This window comes from Simochromis diagramma, unplaced genomic scaffold (genome assembly GCF_900408965.1).
Source record: "Simochromis diagramma unplaced genomic scaffold, fSimDia1.1 OVJJ01000123.1, whole genome shotgun sequence".
Taxonomy (NCBI): domain Eukaryota; kingdom Metazoa; phylum Chordata; class Actinopteri; order Cichliformes; family Cichlidae; genus Simochromis; species Simochromis diagramma.
Window position 1 is genome coordinate 1,516,506 of NW_024386778.1, and position 21,004 is coordinate 1,537,509.

The 21,004-nt window shown below is 43.7% G+C and overlaps 2 protein-coding genes across 2 annotated transcripts in view; both read right to left on the reverse strand.

The window, feature by feature from the left end:
- LOC120720571 overlaps nt 1-21,004 on the reverse strand; it is a 914,567-nt gene that overhangs the window by 814,908 nt on the left and 78,655 nt on the right. The gene's annotated exons all lie outside the window — the stretch shown is intronic.
- The window catches only part of cxadr (CXADR Ig-like cell adhesion molecule), a 38,222-nt gene that overhangs the window by 7,264 nt on the left and 9,954 nt on the right, over nt 1-21,004 (reverse strand). The window contains exons 2-3 of the mRNA XM_040013343.1: nt 6,132-6,304; nt 2,679-2,883 (exon numbers count right to left, since the gene is read on the reverse strand). Of these exons, the coding sequence (XP_039869277.1) occupies nt 2,679-2,883; nt 6,132-6,304 (378 nt within the window). The remainder of the gene's footprint in view (nt 1-2,678; nt 2,884-6,131; nt 6,305-21,004) is intronic.

Genomic DNA, 21,004 nt, shown 5'->3' on the forward strand with positions numbered 1-21,004 from the left:
TCTGTGTTCACTGTCAGGAAGCTGACTTCACGGTGCTGTAATGGCGTCTGGAGTGGGGCTCTACAGATCTGAACCAGGTGCCAGGCGGGAAGGGAGGAGCTTAGCAGGCATAACCATAAGGATTAACAGTACACTGACAGCACTGAGTGCCCCTCCCGATCTAATAAACACACAGGGCAAGGTTAGAGGGGGTAAAACAGAAAGCAGGAGAGCACACATGAAGCAGGTGCTAATGGACAGATGGTAGAGTGATGGACGCCAAGGCTGCGTGGCTCCCAAGTCTCTGGCCTGCACTTTGCCACACACACACACACACATCACACACACACACACACACACACACACACACACACACACACACACACACACACACACACACACACACACACACACACACACACACACACACACACACACACACACACTAAATGTCAGTGAGTTATGACATTTTTAAAAGCGTCTTTTAAAGGTGAAAGTCAAGTCGACACATCTGAGCGTTGAAACGCACAGCTCCTCTTTTTTTAGGGCTTCTGTCCTTTGAGCCGATTCATTCTCCTGAATGATGAGGTCAAAAGGAGGCTGGAAGAGCACAGACACAACGCGATACAGGCGGCCCTACTGCGTTAAATGAACAGATTTATTACGTGCACAAGGTGTGTGGAAAAGAGAAAAACAGATCTTGGTATGCATTACAGACAGGAGATGCACCGCTTCACAAATAACTTTGCTAAATGTGGAACGGTAAAGTGAAATATAAGCGACTCGCGGGCCAGGCAGACTGAATTAATGAGATCGGCTGTTGAGCTTTGAGCTGGATGTGATGAGGATTGTCTGAACACGGGCAGGGCCGAGTGATTGGCTGCCGAGAGCGTAGGCGGGGCCTAGTCAGAAACAGTTGTTAGAGATGCTGACGTGCAGCGCTGAACTGCAGGTGGGTACTCTCCTCCTGTTAACTTCAATGTCCTGCTGCAACCGGAGGAGAATACACAACGAGGCATGCTACCCTGTGCACAGCACCTGGACACCATGTACACTGCAGGTGTGAGCATGTGTGCGCGCGCATGGCAGCGATCGTGACAAACCGCGGCAAAAACCCGGTAGATATACTCAGGTCGGCTTATGTTCATGCACACAGACACACATGTGCACGTCTGCCCTGCTCTTGGGGACCATCCACCTCGTGACAACATCAACCTCAAGGTAAAATGCAGAGCAGGCAAGATGTCCTCACCTCTCCTTTTAACATCCTCTACCCCTGGGGTCAACAACTAGCAGCCTGTCAGCTCCTGTAGCCTCGAGCGGTCTCTCAAACACACACAAACACTCGCAGCTAAAGCTATCCGGATTTCAGCCTCACTACATGTTTATTCATTAGCCGATGCCCTTATCCACGGCAGCTCAGAATGAACAAGTCAAATGATTAAAATAAGGAGGATAGCTAGAACAGCAGCGTACGTTTCGTTAATACTTTAACAGGAGGCAGTGTAACTGTAACAGATCTGTAGAAACAGGTGGATAAAACACAGCAGGTTCATGCATCATAAGATCAACCACTGCCTGTGCTGCATGCAGCCTGTTTCATACGACACTAGGCTGTTTTTTTCAAACACTAACCAAAATTTCAAACAAATGAGAATTTAAAAATCTCCCTCACTGGTGAAAAATGTAGAAGCATAGCTGGCAGGAGAAGCTATCACAGCATATGCGCAGTCAAACGTATTAGCGACGACTCAAGCAGTGACTAAGTTTTTCTGTTTGCCCCCCTGAAGGCCTCGTCGATGCCTCTCGAGTCAGATGCTGCCACGTTTTTTGGCCAAATTATCTGCAGCATTCACCCTTTATTAGAGAACTGCTTTGTGCTGCAGCATCACAAGTTTGCTTCTCACCAACTCGTGTTTTTCTGGTTGAGCTAGTCGGTGCGGTGCGCTCACTTTTCTTCACGATATCGCGTCAGCGGGAGAGGCAGCCATTTCTGGAGCTCGTCCTATCTTTAGAACAGAAACTGTGCTGATAACAGAGCTTCCACAGCAGCTAAATACACAGCTTATCCCACAACACACACACTAGTGTTACACGTGTAGGCTGTTTTTCCCCACATGCAAATAGCGAGCTGGTTTCGGGAGGCGATTCACTTTCAACATCATTTAGCTGCCTGACTGACCAGTGAGGCCACTGTGAGTGTGTTTGCCTCGGGACTGAATCGTCTGACTTATACAACTATGATGTGTCACCCATCTCACTCTGTGCAATAAAAACAACAGCTGAGCGCATTCACTTCCTTTCAGCCTGATTTGTAACAGTGGAATTTTTCATTAATTAGCAATGCCGTCGCTAGCTCAGCTGTTAATTAAGGTTTCTAAGTGGAAAAGCATAACTTTTCCTGACTGACGTTATAATTGTACAAAGCAGGTATTAAAATGGGTAAAATACAGAAAAAAATATTTTCGAATGTCTGAATAATCCTTTTAGACACCATCGCGGCGAGCGTAGGGGCAATGCTCTACAGCCACAGGGAAGGTCATGCTCTCTTAGGAGGGATTACATCAAAACAGCCAAAGTGGACAAAGGGCGTATGATCTGCTGCGTTTCCACAGCAGAGGCAGAGAGAATTGACCCTGTGAGGGAAAAACAGTGCTAGGACACTGCTAGCCTGATGCTAATGTGAGCGTCCTACATACCCATAACAAGCAGCTGCATTTTCTTGTTGCGGACACCAGGGGCCTTCTTCACTTTGCACTGGTAGGTGCCGGTGTCCGTTGACTTCACCGTTAGAACGTTGATTGAGGCGTCGCCATTCTTCGGATCGGGCGAATTGAAGTGGACCCGACCTTTGACGGGTGTGTCGTAGTCCTCGTAGGCTCTGTCGCCAGAGTACAAAATGATCTGTTTTGGAAATAAAGCAAAGGAAAGATTCACATTTAAACCAAAGAAAACATAAAACAGACTCTGCTAGAAAAAGAAAGTGAACAAAGCCGCTGAGACGAAAGTTGTTTACTTCCTGCAAGCATTGGCTTTGTTTACTGAACCAGCTGAAATGCACATAAGCAATAAAGGACAGTCTCTCATCTCTGCGCTGCCCTTCAGCCTGCCAGCCTCTGCTGTTTTGCCCTTTCTGTGCGTAAGAAGAATGAAGGTGGAACAAACAAAGCCAGCACTGTGGAGCCAAATCAACACCTGCTGTGTCAACAAAGCTCCCAATTCTATCCAACCACTTCACCACACACACGCACACAACTGTCTGGGTCTTGAAAGCAGCAAGGAAATGCCTAGAAATAAAGGCCAGGTGGAGCTAATGAGAGGCTTTGTAGCTAGAAGTGGGCAGATAGTGGAGGGGGGAACAGAAACACACAGAAAAAGAACAGAGGCTACAAGAAACACAAACAATGAAAAGAATTTTCAGTCTCTTTCACAGACGCTGGCATCTTCTACACATTTCCATGGAGACAGTCATCAGCAGGCTTTTCTGTGACATGATCAACAGCAGACACAGCAATACCCCAGAGTGGAGACGAGCAGAGAGAAAGTTAAGGTGGCAGGAGGAGAGGAGGAATAATGAACCTATCAGAGGAAGCAGAGCACTGAAAGGAAGCACAAGGCGCAAAACAAAGGGAACGAGTCAGCGAGCTTCTAATGTGCCTCTCTGAGAGTCGCCCTGCCTCTCAATTCCCAACTGGACGCCTGGCTTCTCGAGACAGGCGAACTCGCAGTGCCCGCTGTGTTCATCTTGTACGTATTAGCCATGTAAACAGGTAATTGTGGTAAAATTCCTCTTGGCTCTCAGGGGAGGAAAACCTATCCTTCTGACTTCACTGGGGATCACAACATCAGCAGCAATAACAGAGATGGGCGAGATGAGACCACGGTGAAGAGGAAATTAAACTGCCCCGAGCTCAGCCAGACAAGAGCTCTCACTTGGGCTCAACTACTTCACAGATGGGAGTGCTTATGCACATGCACATGCACACCTCCAGCTAAAATAATAAAGAAATAAACTGCACAATAACCTTGAGAATAATAAAAAAAAAAGATCATGAAACCATAAAGGGCAAATGACTAGACCAGCTGGAGAAGGACAGAAGTGCTGCATCTCACAACAGGTAGGCTGTGTAACGATGCAATCGCCAGCTGGCCTACCATTCAATGTGACTGAACGGTAGGCCGCTGCAGAGATAAGAAGAGCTCTACTGGCCAGTTTCACGGAGCACACGTTGAGATGACATCATCGTCATGTGACACTGTTACTCGGGGAGTGAAAGAGGAAAAGCTGCAGCTCATTTGAGAGGCAAAGCACACAGCAGCAATACCTGTATGATCTAAACAACCTGCATAGCTGAAGGGGAGCACCCTTCTGTCTCTGCGCTCCCACTGAGGCTGCTGACTCGGATGGCTCAACGTGCTGCCGCCGCCACCTTTCAGGGGACGAGCTCAAACCGATTCACGAGGTTAGCGCTCAACCTCTACCTGACAATGTCCAACAAAACACGTCCATGAGCCTCTGAATAGAAACGATTCAACTTTCACCAAACCTTGTCACATTTTTACACACAAATCCTTCAATATACAGAAATTCCTGTTTCAATAACGTCAACAAACAAAAGGCTCTGCTGTTACACTCAAAGATAAAGGAAGCAGTTTGTGTGATAGAGCTGCGTGCTCTTTCTCTGCTGACATCAGGTTTCGTAATTGTTTTCTGTTGCTGTTGTTTTCACATTGGTGGTGAATACTCAGTCAGGGCACGCCCTCCCTCAGCAGCTCTGTAGCCAGGCAATGAGAGCCAAATGCAAATGACTGATACTGTAGGCATGTCTGGCATCTCACACTGAGGCCTAACAAAGCAGGATGCATTAGCTATGCTTCACCACCCTGAAAAAGATCCTGACGATATGTAGGATGTGTCAAATAAAAGGCACTGCCACTACATCGACGCTGAGAAAAGCTCAAACATAAAGCACATTAATGTGAACAAAAAGCTTCAAATGAGGTCACTGGCATATGCCACACATGCCATACAACCCCGGCCTTGTGTCCTGATCTTACAGACTAGTTCTCCATTTAAAAATATTATCTGACAGCAGCCTTTCCCTTTGTCTGGATTTCCACAGCTCAGGTGAGCAAAGGTTCTGAGGCTCTGGCTAAAAACTTTCATTGCTCCGACTGGCCCGGCAGCTTTGCTCTTAGCAGGTTGGCCTAATTCTATTCAACACTGTCACATATATTAAAAATGGCAATTTGGAGTTAACACGCCACTAATTACAAAGAATTTACTGTGCGCACGACTTCACGTTGGTTAACGGCTACACAAATCTGAGCGTGCGTATGTAGCGAGAAAAATCTGATAGGTCAAGGAGAACAAATATGTTCAGAGAGAGATGTCCGACTTGTCCAAATCCCTCCAAAGGTTTGGAAACATTAACACATGTGGACACTGGAGCCAGCAAAATGGCATGTAAATAAAGACAAACTGTGGAATCAAAGGCTTTTTGGGGATATTTGATGTATTTCTGCAGCTGTATTCAGACACAAGGAAGAGGCCAGTTCATACAAAAACGAGACATGCTGAAAGTGCTCGCAATGAGCTTTCATCATGACAATCACAAATATACTAGGAACGTGTATTTCCTCCCACACTCCAGCTAATGAGCCACAGCAAAAAGAAACAGAGTTAAAGGCAAAACTGTGCAGACAGTCAGTTCTACCTGACTGAGAGGGGGGCTGGTTGGGACTGCAGACAGAAACAACAGTGGGTGGAGGACAGAGATGCCTAATGATGAGGCTGTGACCCATTTATAACATTTGGCTCACAAAAAAGCCATAGGACGCAAGGGAAGGAGGAAAAAAAGGAGAGAGGGATGAAAAAGCTTTGTGACAGGTGGCAGAGCAGAGAGCCACGGGAGAGGACCGTCCCACAGTAGAAACCATCTCTAAAGGCTGTTTCAGGCACTCCGCTGGCTTCATCTGTTAAAGTGATGGCATTCTTTCATTCAGACATAGTTAATATTCCTCATGGCTTCACATTTAAACACTGAACGAGGCTGCCATTAAATGGAGGAGCTTCCCAAGCTCTTTTCATAGCCCAGAGACCGTCGTGAATTAAGGACAGCACACACATATTTTCATTTTAAAACACTTACCACTTGGTCGTCTTTCTGGTTGTCAGACGCCACCAAGCTCCATTCAATATCCAGCGGTCCAGAATCTTCAGAAGCCAGAGTGAACTGGCAATCCAGCTTCACGCTCTGTCCGCTGGCCACCTCCGTGGGCGTAGACGCTGAAGATGATGTGATCTCTAGACCTGAGGTCAACCCTGGAAGCAAAGAATATTAATTTAAGTCACAAACGGCAACATATACAATAACACAAGGACAACTACGTTTGCAAGAGCTGTTAGCTGTGAGCTTACTGACAGTTTTGGAGGTGACTTTATATTCTGTTTAACATCATTTGAAAGAAAAAATGAGAATAAAGCATGTTTTTCATAATTAGGACAGGAGTTTTTATTCTGAGACCAAAGAGCTTAGATTCTGTGATAAGGGTGACTGCACTAAGCTTCAGTAAAGAGAGCAAGCCTTGTGCTAAAAACACTGCATCACAGCATAAAGGGTTTAAATTTACTGACAGAAAAACAAAAAATAAATATAAAACAGCAAAAGAAATTACTTTTGCTTTTCTGTTCTTTACAACTCATGTCATGTTTGTATCTTTCTTTGTCTCAGATATATATATTCTTTACATCTGCACAATGTAAAGCAAGACTAACACAGCAGATCGTAGCTTAGCTGAACGAATGGTGATAATAATAACGACAAACTGAAGCAGCCTCTTAAGCATTTATTCTTAGAATGAATAAACATAATTTCCAGGGCGACATCCTCTGGGTTAAGATTTTTTATTCAATAAGAGATTTAAGCTCCAGCAGGAGCACAGCCCATAGAGAATGGAGTTGTCACATGCCGCCTCAATGTATTAAAATCCTTCTGACAGCTTGCCACCGTCCAACCAACGAGCAGGGGGAGAACTTCTTAAAAAAAAAAAAAAAAAAAAAATTATCTCAATATGTTGCTGTGAAAAAGTGCTTTAAACGTGTTACACTTAAAAATACTGCAAAATAGCATCAAACACATGTAACTAAATGTATCTGCTGGGTCCATAGCGACATCTGCATCTCATTTTAGCTCCTTTCATATACTAACTGACAGATGGAGCGGACTAATCTGCACACGTATTTGGTGGAACAGCAACCAAACCTGGCAACCGTTTACACACATTAACAGCAAAAATTAAAATCAAAGGAAGGAAAAAAATCAGCTTCCAAGGTGTAGATGTAGCAAACAAACAGTGTTTCAGTGCATCGTGTGCCATAGAGGGTTACTACGACCACTACAATTCATCGTTTAACCTTCAAAGTATTCTGTTATCCAAACCAGCTGATCGCGGATGCCTAACCCCGACGTTTCAATGTCATCATACAGTAGGGTTAACCAGGATATCTGATGGGGCAATTCTAACATCGAGACAGCTCACTGCAGGGGAAATATGTTTTCCAGGCTCTCAAGGTAAAGAAAGCGTTAGCTACAAGTCAAGTCCCCGTCCCTCAGTGGCTTCATGCCCCTGTGGCAGACGAAAGAATGAAACTTAAACACATACAGAGTGTGACAATCTGACTCCAACCCACTACTGCTGAAGCTCAGAGAATGTGAGCACTTGATATGATAGCACAAGCTCAGTTTTATTCCCATGGCCACCGGGGCTGCAGCTGGTTGTTTCGGCCCACAGATTTTGACAGATGCCCTTGATGGGAACGATCTGCCGCCTTCAGCAGAAGCACGAGAAATGGGAAGCAAAATAGAGAAAAGCTAGATGTGTGTCTGTCACTGTCAAAGCGGATACTCAGCCTGGCATCTGCATTAAGGAACGCCGTGTCGATTCATCAAACACTTAAAGAAGCTGCAGCACATTTTAAAGTTGCTTAGAGAGGAGAGAAAAACAATCAGCTGGAATGGTTTATCGCAGCGACTGCTTTCTCTGATGAGTAATGATGCACCTGTTGAATCGATGGCAGCTATCTGGAGCCTTGGGTAGCATTTGTTTCAATTACAGTGCAGCTAGAGGCCTTTTTCATTACGCACCACACAAATGAGAAAAATGCCATTTCAGGATATTTTACCTTCAACGGGCAGACACATTTGATTGCCTGTACACCTCCATGACAACATATTCTGTGATAGGCTACAGAATATGTTATGATAAAGAAAACACAGGTAGTGTATTCTTAATTCTTCATCAAGCCCAACATGCAGACACAGCTTTCCCCCCCAACGATGATATAAATCCATTTAATCCTGCTTCAGGAAGTATAAACTCCAGTAGAGGAAGTGCAATGCAAATAAGGTAATCTGAGTATTCATAAGCCCTTTTCAGACATTAAATGTGTAACGTAACTAGCTTTAATGATCTGTTGAAGTGCCAGCATGTCATCCAAGCGTCTCTTCCATGTCACTGTTTTCCAAAGCTTCATTTAGACATAAAACAATGGAGAGAGCCGGGGTGTGCCCATGAGTTTTGCCATATTGCAATAGACTTGTTGGTCTAGTTGCCATGAGCAGCAGTGAATTAGAGCTTTTATTTCCTCCTGCTATTGTAGCTAACAGCAGAGTCTGCGTATGTAGAAGCGGCGCCACTCAGGTCGCCAGCAGAGATCTCTCGCGGGTAAATGACAGTTTTAGACTTAATGAAAGCAAAAAACAGACTCGATTTGATGTAAGAGGCAGCATGCACGGGAGATTTCTACCTTTCTAAAAGTGATAGATGATGATGAATGTCACAAGTAGGGATGCAGCAGTTTACTGGCTTCACCTGTGTCTGATTAAAGCCGTGTTTCCGTGTACACACAACATGCACACAACAGTGCAGCTCATGCACATACTCACGGCTGCATGCTAACATGTTGTTTGATGCGGCCCAAAAATGACAATACAAATTAGATCAAAGCATGTGCTGAAAATAAAGCTCTGAAACATCTTTAAAATCAGACAATCTGCTACATCGGGACTTGTGAGTGCGACAGCACACAGCATATGGCATCACATTAGCTGGGCCCCATCTTCTTTCAATCACTGACAAGAATCTGCCCCATACATAAAAACTTTAACTGAGCCGTGAGTGTGAAAAGATGTTTTCAGGGCCTTTAAGACCACAAATGAATAATATTTACCTACTGGGTGTATTAGAAATACACTAGGACATCTCAGTTGAGCTCATTGTTATGATTTCAACATTACCAACAGGAAAAAAAATGCCTTCTTATGTCACAAGACACACCACACTGTTTGTAGCTCACACAGTGTTGAGCAACATATACTGTATTCAGGATGTGAAACACCACAATCAGAACAGATATGATCTCACTGAGGTCAAAGTCTGCAGCGGTGCTGCATACAATCATCGGCTTATATAGGATGAGCTTCAGTGTTTATTAAGAGAAACAGCAGCAGAGCAAAAGTAAACAGGCCTTCTTCCCTGAGGGTAATATAATCGAGTGATAAGGAAGGCCATCATTAAAGTCCAAGGAAAACTATGAAAAATGGGCTGGTTGTAAACGCAGTCATGCAAAGACTCCAGCCACAGATTTATTTCCTTGAGCTCAGAGTCTGCCATTGTAGTAAGATGTGTGCTGTGTGTGCATGTAGGAGGAGAGCTGAGCAATGAGGGAGTGCATGCTGGCTAATTAAAGTCTATCCTAATAACTATTCGTGGCTGTCTGCGTCTCTGTGAGCGACTCACTGTCTGACGCAGCACACCCAGCATGGTTACTGGGAGACCAGGAATGAATGAGCAGAAGGAATTTAGGGTGTCAGCGTGCTCCACCCTGTACCCCCCCACTACCACTATCTCACTCACTCATCCCCCTCTCTGTCCCTCCCAGCCTCTGTCTCCAACACACCCGTAATTGTAAAGTGCCAGTCCCACAGGCCTCCAACTCGCCACAGTCCTGCTGATTGTAACCCCCCCCACCTCATCGCCACCTTTGTCAGCATACAATGGGGAGCGAATCCTGTCTCCTGGCAACCAATCCCTCCGAGAAGGTTGCCGTGGTGCTTAAAAGACTGCATGGGAGGAAGCGAGGGGGAAAGTGAGCGAGCCAGCGAGTGTGGTAAAGAGAGGTAGAAAGAGGTTAGGAGGACACGGCAGGAAGATTCATAAAAAGAAGTTGATGTTACTTCAGCATTTGAAAGTGTTTATGCGGCTCGAACCGACTCAGACATCCACGTGGTTTCATTACAAAGTAGCAGTGCAGACACCGGCTCATAGTACAGACTTCAATCAGTTTGCCAGGCCATACAGCGCTTCCTCATTCACCCACTCGCTAACTCAACATTAGCAGCTGTCCATCAGTGTCCCCCTTTAACAGGAGGAGTCTCGGACTCTGTACTCTTCATCTCTACAAACACGTCTCTGCTTATGATTACACCGAGTCTACAGGCAAAAGACAAGACAAGCTTTCTAGACTACCCAATACTATTCCCAGTAGTACATCAGACCCTTCGGCTCCCTTTAATGTTGAACTCTGTAAACACTCTGGTCTGAGCTAATAGACAGGAAGATTTTTTTTGCTTTAATGCTTCTCATTAGTGTGAAAATAAAATAAAACGATAAAGCAGGTTTTAGGATGGGCCCATCGTGTGATGGAAATGTGTCTCTTGGATTCTCAGCAGAACAGCTGCTTACTTCACATCCAGTTTTTAAATGGACTTCACCAACCAACGTGTGATAATCACAGAAGTCCTTCGACCTGAAGTAGCTCAGTATATATTTGAATAGACTGATATTTATACAGCGGTTTTCTACTCTACTTGAATTCAATTCAATTTTAATTACACAGCACCAAATCACAACAGCAGTCGCCTCAAGGCGCTTTATATTGTAAGGTAGACCCTACCATAATACATACAGAGAAAAACCCAACAATCATACGACCCCCTATGAGCAAGCACTTTGGCGACAGTGGGAAGGAAAAACTCCCTTTTAACAGGAAGAAACCTCCAGCAGAACACTCAACACTCACTCATTTGAGCACTCAAAGCGCTTTCTTACTTCAGTATCTTCCCCGGGGATACTTCTAAATGCAGATTAGAGGAGCAGGGATTGAACCGCAAAACTTCCGATTAGCAGACAACCCACAGCTGTAACCTCTCACCAACGCCGTGACTCAGGACTGTGAATGTATCCTCGAATGATATACTTTCAGACTCAAATGCACAAAAGAAATGAAAGACATGTTTTTAAAGAAATGGAAAAAGGCTAATTTTTAATATTTACACATTTCAACTTAATTTCTCTATTTTAAACTATATAATTCAAGATAATTATAAGATAATAAATCTCAGCAACGTCGACTACTAACCTAATCTGAAGTCAGAACAGATTAGCTTCTCATGTGCATAATTTCAAAGCATGGCTATCCCTTTTATAGTTTTTTCTTTCTTCCCCTCTTCTAGACAACATGTGGTGCAAAGAGCAGCTCCGCCATTTGCTAAGCTAACATCTCCTGACCCAAACTAAAGACCCTCAGTCTTGGCACAGGTCAGAGTGCACCATAAGCTTCTTGTGAAGTCTGAGAGATAAAGGCAGCAACTATTTCAGTCACTACAGCTACAAATAAAGCCTGGCTAGACGAAGGAGGTGAATGACGCTGCAGTGAGATTTACTTTCTTTAAGGTTTGCATATCCTTAATGCAGTTACACTATCATTTGGTTTGACGTAAGCTTAAAGTGTTTTGATATTTCAATCAAGTCTGATGTATTGCAGCCTGCTGCTAAAACACACGTATAAGAGTGCATGGCAGAGGAAACAATCTGACAAATAAGACATGCATGTATGAATTTACATTTTTTCCTCATAAGCAGCACTGTGGGTGGAATATGTCAAGCTCATTGGAAACCACAAAAACAAACATTAAAACAATCTTAAAAAGTATTATTTCCAACCGAGTGAAAGGAAAATAATCTCATGCGCAAGAACAAACAAACAGCGGCGACAGAGCTTTTGAAAAACGTGGCACATTTTTCCAGCGAGGCAATGACGGTGGGATGAACATTAGCAATTCATTACAGTACATTTGCAGTCTGTGGGGCTCTGGAATGAGCACATTAAACCGCACAGACGCTCTACCCATCATAAACAGGCAAGCCGATCCCCTGTGACAATGCTGACGAACATCAATTATGTTGGGAATGGCAGAGGATAACTTCATAACTTGGTTGCAGCTCAAAAAAGGCGGCTCTGAATGCTCGCCCTAGTATTCCCGCTGGAGCTATTCAATTTGAAGCAATGTGGGTGCCCTGAGAGCGAGCTTGGCAGGAGTTTATGTAGTGTTGCAGAGGGCTGGGACTGTTGAACCATACTGATTGTGCTGTAATGCAGCCTGAAAGCTCCACTTGCCACACAGAGTAGGCATCAATCCCCATTGCGGAAGACCTAAAGGCTGTTTTGACATAATTGGACATTAAATGATGAAGGGGTGACGAATGACAGGCACTTTACTCAGTCGTCTGACAGCTTTTACACAAGCCTATGGGGGATGCGGTTAATACAGTATCTGTGAAGCTTCCATTTGCTGACCCGTCTATGCGCATTTAATGTGGCGCTAATTCTTAATTACTGCAATTATAAAAGCGAGGCTGACCAACAATCCTGGTATTTTATGACATCACTCAACCGCTCAAAACAGATTAAGGATGATGATTAGGGCTGCCACGATTAGTCGACTAGTCACGATTACGTCGACTATCAAAATCGTCGACGACTGATTTAATAGTCGACGTGTCGTTTGAAGCTTTGTAAGATCACAAAAGACGCAGGAATAAGTAGTAGGATTTAAGAGTGTAATAACGGACTGAAACAGAAGATGGCAGCACTGCATGTACAAGGATGCCAGCTGCCGTTAAACCCCGAAGAAGAAGAAGCTGTGTCCCAGAATTCATAGCGCGGCCCAGCTCAGTTTCCAACAATGGCGGCAGCTAGTTAGTTTTAATATTACGCTTATTATTCTTTCTGGGTCACAAAATAAACGTTTAACATATTTTCAGGTGAGAATGTAGCTGTGGAAACCTCAAATATCTGCTCAGTTTATCAAGACACCACATATTTTCAAAAGCGCTCCGAAGTTTTCGGAGACGTCTGTTACCCACCAGCTCGATAGCTAGCCGGGGGCAAGGTCACTAGAGCCGTGAGAACACCGGACTCCCGGCAAATCGCGTCTTTCGCTACTCAGGTTAAACATGATATATGAGTCACTTAGATAACTTAAAAATGTTATTGTTTGGCTTTTTTAGTATTTTATTTGTTCCTGAGTAAATCGGTTTGGCTGAGATTAAAGTTATAGTTTTTACACAGCTGAATAAACGTCAAGCAGACAGCTGGTTATCAGAAGTGTGAGATGCTCGGGTGTCCTGTTATATTTTAGATAGCAAGGAGTTTATTAAACTTCACCGAAACAATCTGAAAATTTCATTAAAATTTTATAAACTATCATCTTGTCTTTATTTTTAGTTAGCACATACCGTAAACACTTAAAGCTGTAAGCTAATGCTAGTTATATAAGAGCAGATGCTGCTGGTGCAATAAGCTGTACGTTTTACGTCCAATGGATTTGATTAGTCGACTAATCGCAAAAATAATCGGTGACTAGTCGACTATCAAAATAATCGTTTGTGGCAGCCCATAATAATGATTTTATTTTTCACGTACATTTAAGTTAATTTGGACTCTCACCATTACCGATGTTAAATTACTGAGGGAATAGAGGAACTATGGGAAGGAAGCAACAAAAGAAGAAAGGGACCACAAAGGACAATTTCCGTTAGCTCTGTCCTTAATGGACAATTAAGTTGTCATCACAGGCTTGGAACCACTCATAGAATTCCTAAGCATGTGTGGACACCAAAATCCCCTTTCCAAAGTTCAGGATAGGGGATTTTCTTAACTCTCTGTAATCCTGAACTGCTGTAAAGCTACATGCGAAGCTTTAAAAGCAATACTGGCCCATTCCAAATCCCCTCCTCCCTACACCTCATGTGAGAAGAGAGCAAATTAACTCAAGCAGTCTGAAGAGTCAGATAACAGTGCCCATCATCTCCACCATCTCTGAGACCTGTAGAAACAGACTCAGGCACATACAGGGACACACATAAAAGGCCTGTGTCCTTCAGGATTTGTCGAAGCCCAGTGACAGAGTGAGGTGGTGACAATGTGGGGCCTGGCTATGCCATAAAGCTGATAGGCAATACGCCAGTCCAAGGAGCAGCACACAGATAACCCACTGATAACATCCTCGTGGGAAACATTCACAAATGTGCCAGAGTAGCCATGTGAGGAGGAAAGTAAAACATTAAAGAGGCAAAACACAGTGGAGCTAAATAATAAAAGCTGCTTCAAGCGCATTTGGTGGGTCTTGGTATAAAAACAACAAAATAAAAACCCTTCACCTGGATGCAAACATAGCTGTTGCACTGAAACAGCAGGAACGCTTTTTCCCAGTTGCAGAAGCCAGAGGGATAATTACAAAATCATGTACCACTAATTTTGCAAGGGGCAAAAAAAAACAATCTCTGCAAGCAATTAGTTAACACATGAAAGCATTTTGCATGACTTGAGAAAGGGTGCAAAACAGAAATATGCCTCATGACAGCACGCGCGCATTCATGCGTTTCTGCTGACATTTACTTCCCATTAGTGGAGGAAGAGATGCCGCGGATCAGCTGAAGGATTTAAATCAATCATGAGCCCGTGGTTAATGATGGTATGTGTGTCAGGTACGTGTTGCTAAACAACAACATCAAACCTGCATCTGCTGCATGTGTTAAAATATGCGTCGTTTGTCTACTGTACAGCCCGGATACAAATATGGCCGCAGTGTTGCATTGATTTTCACAATACTCTTTACTGACACATTCAGTTAAGAATGTGAAGCAAAACCTTTTAATGCAATACATAACAAATGAGGGTTGGGTGAGGCTGCTGGGGGAAAAACGCCAATGTTTATAGAAGGGAGGTATTTGTCTTCTAAGCTTCCAGCAGCTTACTATGAACAACAAAATGAAAACCACATGTCTCAGTGGGATATACTGATGGGGTGTCTCTCTCCTGACACAGGAGTTTCTATGAATGCGAGCGGGGGACGGCCATGCTGCTGCCTATTCGACCCCCTAAACAAATAAAATGTCTGATAGAGACCAGGCCTCTGCCGGCACCCCCGCCTTTGTCCGGGCCCCAGGGCACAAAGCCAGCTGCGATCAGGAGGCAGCGCTGCTGATCAAACACTGAGACACAATCGCAGCAGATGCAACTACTACATTCAGACTGTTGATGGGCAGACAGCTTTAAAAGCCAATTCAAATTCGATGGCTTATAGAACACGCAAACGCACGCACGAGCACTTGCAATGCAGAAAACGACGAAAATATGCGCGTGAACGAAACAAAGGTTTTCTCATGGGTGTGATTCATTATGTGAGAGAGGTGAACACTCAAGAAGTCAGCTTAAAGCAACAGAGCGTGAACATCGCGCTAGAACATTTCTCCCGAAACACTGAGCTAAATTAGGGATTACAACCAGCCTGCTTTCACAATCATTAGTGATGGAATTCCACCAAAAAACTCCAGGTGGGAAAATTCAGAGATCAGCAGTTTCATCGCTCAGTCTGAGGTGAGGTGGATGACTGTAACATGCTCAGTGGGAGTAATGACAAAAAGAGTAAGAAGAACTTCAGTCTGACTTGAAATATTTCCTCATTCTTCTGAGAACAATTCCCACCGTACCGGCTTCAATGCAGAGATGCTGTTTTTGCTCAACTTAAAGCTGCTTGGATAAATCAGCCACACATAAACAACATGTATGTTAAGTAAAGACCTTCTGAGACTTAAAGACTCCTACGGTGCACTCCTAAACCATTAAAAGGATTAAGGTGTCGGTCCAGACTGCAGACGGTGCAGAAACGGCTAAAAAAAACAAAAAAACAACAAGAATTCAAACAGAAATGACTTCAAATGAATTCCTGGATTCCTCCCTTGTTCATCCAAGGAGGAGTGCAGCATGTTTTAAAACTTTAAATCTGACCACAGTCTCCTCAGAAAGCTGATATACCAGCGATGTAAAAGACCAGAATTTCAGCTGACATTTTGATTGCATCACATTTGTCCTCTGCTATGTTAGATTAAAGTATCGAGTTATTTTCAGTGCAGCGCAGAGAAACGTATGGCTGTTTCTGGAGGCTGTCATTGGGTACGCTCATGCCATTTCCTCCAGGTTCTGGTCTAAAATTAGGTCTCCTGCCTGAAGGACATTACACGATGGTGGTCTTCTGGACACTGAACAAGTACACAGTTTCAAATGTGTTGCATATCCAGCCCACACTGGGCTGTTAACAGGCAACGGGGCCAACTGCAGTGCAATCTATTCAAAGCATATTTGATTGGTGTTGAAAGTTGCCCGAGGACTCCGGCGAAAAAGGCACATGAAAAAAAAAGTACTTTGTAATAACTGCTAAAACATCAATTCCTTTTCAAATGCAGTTTTAACTTCCCTTCTGACTAAACCCTCTCATCCTGTCCAAAGCAGCCCTGACCAGGCAGAATGAGGTCTTTGTGAAAGTGTAACAACACAGACAGTCCCTTCCTGTCCTCTGTGTGGGGGAAACTGCGCTGCAGGACATCCAGATAAGGCTGCTGTTAAAAGATAAGACAGATAATCCTCCTTCTTTTCTCAGTTTTTGCTCAGCGCAGGAAATAAACACAGACCTGATACTTCAATGCTGTAGTGTCTTCTTCAGTGTGAGGTTTTGAAGGCAGGTGTAGTCGAGGCACCTGAGTGGTGGGCCCTGTAGGAAGCTTCAGGCAAACACTGTCAGTTGTTACAGCTTAACCACGACTGCTGGGTTTATTCATGCCCAGAGCTCACACTCTCAGCCTCGACATGAGGAGAGAGCTCCAAACGACCGCTCCTGTTGACATACATCGTTAAGTGACAGGACACAACTGGGAATGTTAAAAATAACTCACAGCACTAGTTCAGCGATCCAGTACAAAAGAGGAAAGCCTACAAATGTTGTTATGACATAGCATGAAGACATTTACTCTCCATGTTGAGTTCTTTACGCAAGCCTGAGATAACCCCGTCAAACTCAAAGAGAAGCAGAGAGTCTGGACAGTCGAGATAAACCCATTCAAAGAAGCAGAGCTCAGATTTGAGCACATCTAATATTCCAGGAGGAACGCTACGAGCTGCAGTTATGTAATTTGGCAGCTAATTAGAAATAAAATAAATAGAAACTTCTTTAGAAAACATCAGGCACATTTTCTATCGATATTTGTTGAGCCCACATTAAACTGGACTTCACAGCATGAAGCAGAGACTGCACACACCTCTCTTATCTCTGCAAAATTACAATGAAAAAGCAACAAATAAATTAACATACGTTATTTGTAACAAATGCTGTATTTCTGCTTCTAATTTACTGTAATATTCTCCACCCAGAGGGGTGGAGAATATTACCCCTCTGGGTAATATATAAAAGAGAAGACAACTGACTCAAAGCTGGAATCCTCAGGAATTCACTTCATTTTGATTTGGGAACAGCTGCTTTTTCCTTGATAACTGTTTTTTTAAACAAGGAAGGAACATTTACTGTCATTTGTCCAAAATAAAGCAACTCAGTGGTATAATATAAAATGAGAGGAATGGGTTAGCATCTTTTACCCCGGGGAGATTTTTGCAAGAATGTTTTATATTCTTCATGAGCGAGTCTTGCTTGTCTGTCTCAATCTGTTTATTTTGTGCAGAAGTAGATGTTCCTTTTATCTGAGCTGGAAGCAGAAAGCCTGGGCTAACACTGAAAGTTGATAACAACCACTCATCATCTCTGGCTGGAGTTTAGCTTTTGATAAGCCAGCTGATGCAAAGAAAGCCTGGCTTTGTCGAACGCGCTGCACAGTGCACCCCTCAGATATGTTTCTTTACAGCGCTATTTTTAATAAACAAGTCATTAAACACGCCAAACCATGTGCCGACAGCCCACAGGTCACTGTGGTTGTTTCTTAACTTTCCATCACCCGCTTTAAAAACATGAATGGAATTTTGTTGCACATTCCTGATTTCCATTTGCAGCGATTGCTAACCAAGTGCAGTGTGTCCCACACATATACTCAGGTATATTTTCCACCATATCTTCATTTTTCTCTTGCATGGATGATTTACTAGTCGTCTTATTTTAAAAGGTCAGTTGTTGATAAGAAACTAAGGAGTACAGCATCTCAAAATTTTTGTTTTGATTTCCAAGTTGTAACTGTTTCCATGTCTCTGACTTGTGTGGAAAAAGGGAAAAAAATGCTACAAACAAGCTTCCACCTGCAGAAGATTTGTCAAGGTCAGCTCAGTGTGTAGTGAGTGCAGCAGAGTGTTTCCGCCTGAAACCTGCCTCAGAAGCAAACTCCCCGATGGCTCCTGATGACATCTAAAGAGGTCTGAACCCTGAGTAGACTGTACTTGCAGCCAAACACTGCTTATAAGGGCATCTCGAACAGGCTTACAGCTACAGTAGATTATGTCAGTGAAGGACAACCTACACAATTGTTTACCTACCTTGGTGTGGAAAAGTTTAAACTAGCAAACTGTAGAAGTTTTCTGGTACAAGCAAAGCTCTACAGTTCAGACACATCCATCTGGGAGGCCCAGCTGGGCAGCGATGTATAAGGAAACACACCTAACACAAGTATGAGTTTTCCTTGCTGGATCGATGTCCGACAGCTTCAGAGCTGTAAGGAACCAACGTGGGCTGAACATCATAGGACTGCTGCCTAAAGGCTGTATTAGTTGACAAAATGTTGGGTGACATTGAAGGCAGACAGAGGATCTTTTTTATGTGTTCACAGGTCATTAATCTACAGGTCTAGCTGCTGAGTTGTGTTATAGCTTCAGCTGTCATTTATAAATCTTGTCTCAAATGAAATAAATGTGGAGGTGATGCTCCCCTGCCACTTTTTAAAGGAGCTGGGTGCCGTGTGTGCCGGTGTGACTGGAGATTTGGTGATGGGTCTTTTCTTCTTGCAATTATCAGCCACTCATAGCAGGCCAGCCAGCTACGCACCTCTGCATATGCCTATGAATTATACATGGGCTCCATTAAGACACTTAACAGCTGGTTTCTCAGGAACTTACCAGCAACAACTGCAGCCGGGCTGCCCCTTTGTGACTGCTTATTAAAACAGCAGCATTTAATTAAGGTTGTGCAGTAATGTGAGTTCTGACCATCATAAACCAGCCAGTCACAGAGCCAATGTCAGTTCAGTCTCATCTCTCCAGAGGGCAGCTGGGCAAGCTGTCGATTTCCTGGCATGGCGGTAAGATGCAACGCAGGAATTAAATGTCTGTTGTGGCTCGCTGACCTTGCTGTGGTTCGGACACTTAGCCTTTTCTACTCCAACTGTAACAGATGTCCTGGTCATCATACCTGTACATCCAACAAAGAGCCAGAAGTAATGACTTGAGAGGAAGAAGAGGTTGAGCAGACAGTTTTAATGAATATTACTGGGAGAGAGGAGATGGCAGACAGCCACACTCGTTCTGGACACCTGGTTATAAAACCATAGCAAGCAAATGAATGTCATTTAAATGCGATGAAGACCTGTTGAATTCATAAAACAATCACAACATTCACAACTTCCCTACCGTAACAGAAACACACCAGTTGAAACCAGCCCTCTTTTCCTTTATATAACACAATGCCCCTCGAGATAAAGAAAAAGTCAATCACACCTACATGAGAAGATCAAACTGCATTATCATTATCTGATCCTTATCCAAAGATGAACTCGATTAGTCTGATCTAATATTAATTATCTCTTCAACCCAAACATTACATCCATCCATCTTCTTCCGCTTATCCAGGGCTGGGTCACGGGGGCAGCAGCCTAAGCAGAGAAGCCCAAACCTCCCTCTCCCCAGCTCCTCCTCCAGCTTGTCCGGGGGAACACCAAGGCGTTCCCAGGCCAGCCGAGAGATATAATCTCTGCTGGGTCTGAAGGGGTGACGTTCATTTGATGCCATAAAACACAGCGTCCTGATATTTAAAGCTACATTTAATACTTGGCCTCTTTAGAGATTCTGACATTCTTCATTACAGTCTTTGGCTTCGGTTTAGCACCAGCTCGATAATGAGGCAACGAATGTCACAACAAATTGGATTTATTTCCTGGATCTAATTCTGCGCCTCTTTGTATCAATTCTCCTTTAACGCTCGTAACAAGATTGGGACTTTGTCATAAAATTTCACCACACGACTGCTTCAATATTATTCACAAATGTCAAATACAAGCCATCGCAGCACTGTAAAAACTGCTTCGATCAGGATAACACGCATTTGCTTTTATTACAAATCAATTTTTTCCATGGACTGGAGTTATTAGCATAAGTATATAATTTGACAAGATGATTAAATGCCAGACAAAGACACACTTGGAAATCAGCACCACAGGGAGCAAAAAAAAAGTGGGAGCGAATGAAGAAAGAGGCTCTCTCCAGACACCACTTATTTGCCTTTTTCACCGTACCTGCAGCTGGCAATGCGTAATGTTTTTCAATGAGACGAGGTGCTAAAAATGGCTCCTTCAACAGCTGCTTCACCCCCTCTCCCACCTCTCAAAAATCACCCCACCTTCTGCTTATGGAGCTTTTTTCCTGAGCCATAATATTTTTCAAGATTAGACACACAATTAACTCTAATGTTCTTAGAGGAGAAGAGGGGGAGGGCAACGCTGCTGGAGGACAAAATATAATCATCGCCCCACAACTCAGCTCTGTGTAAGACAATGCCTGCACATTAGCTGATAATAATGTGACATACACAAAACAATACACAATGTTAATCTCGGAAATGATACATCTACTGTAAACCACAGCTGAGGAGGAAAATGTATCGCCGCAGTGAATTTCCAAGTCTGCTTTACAAGATAA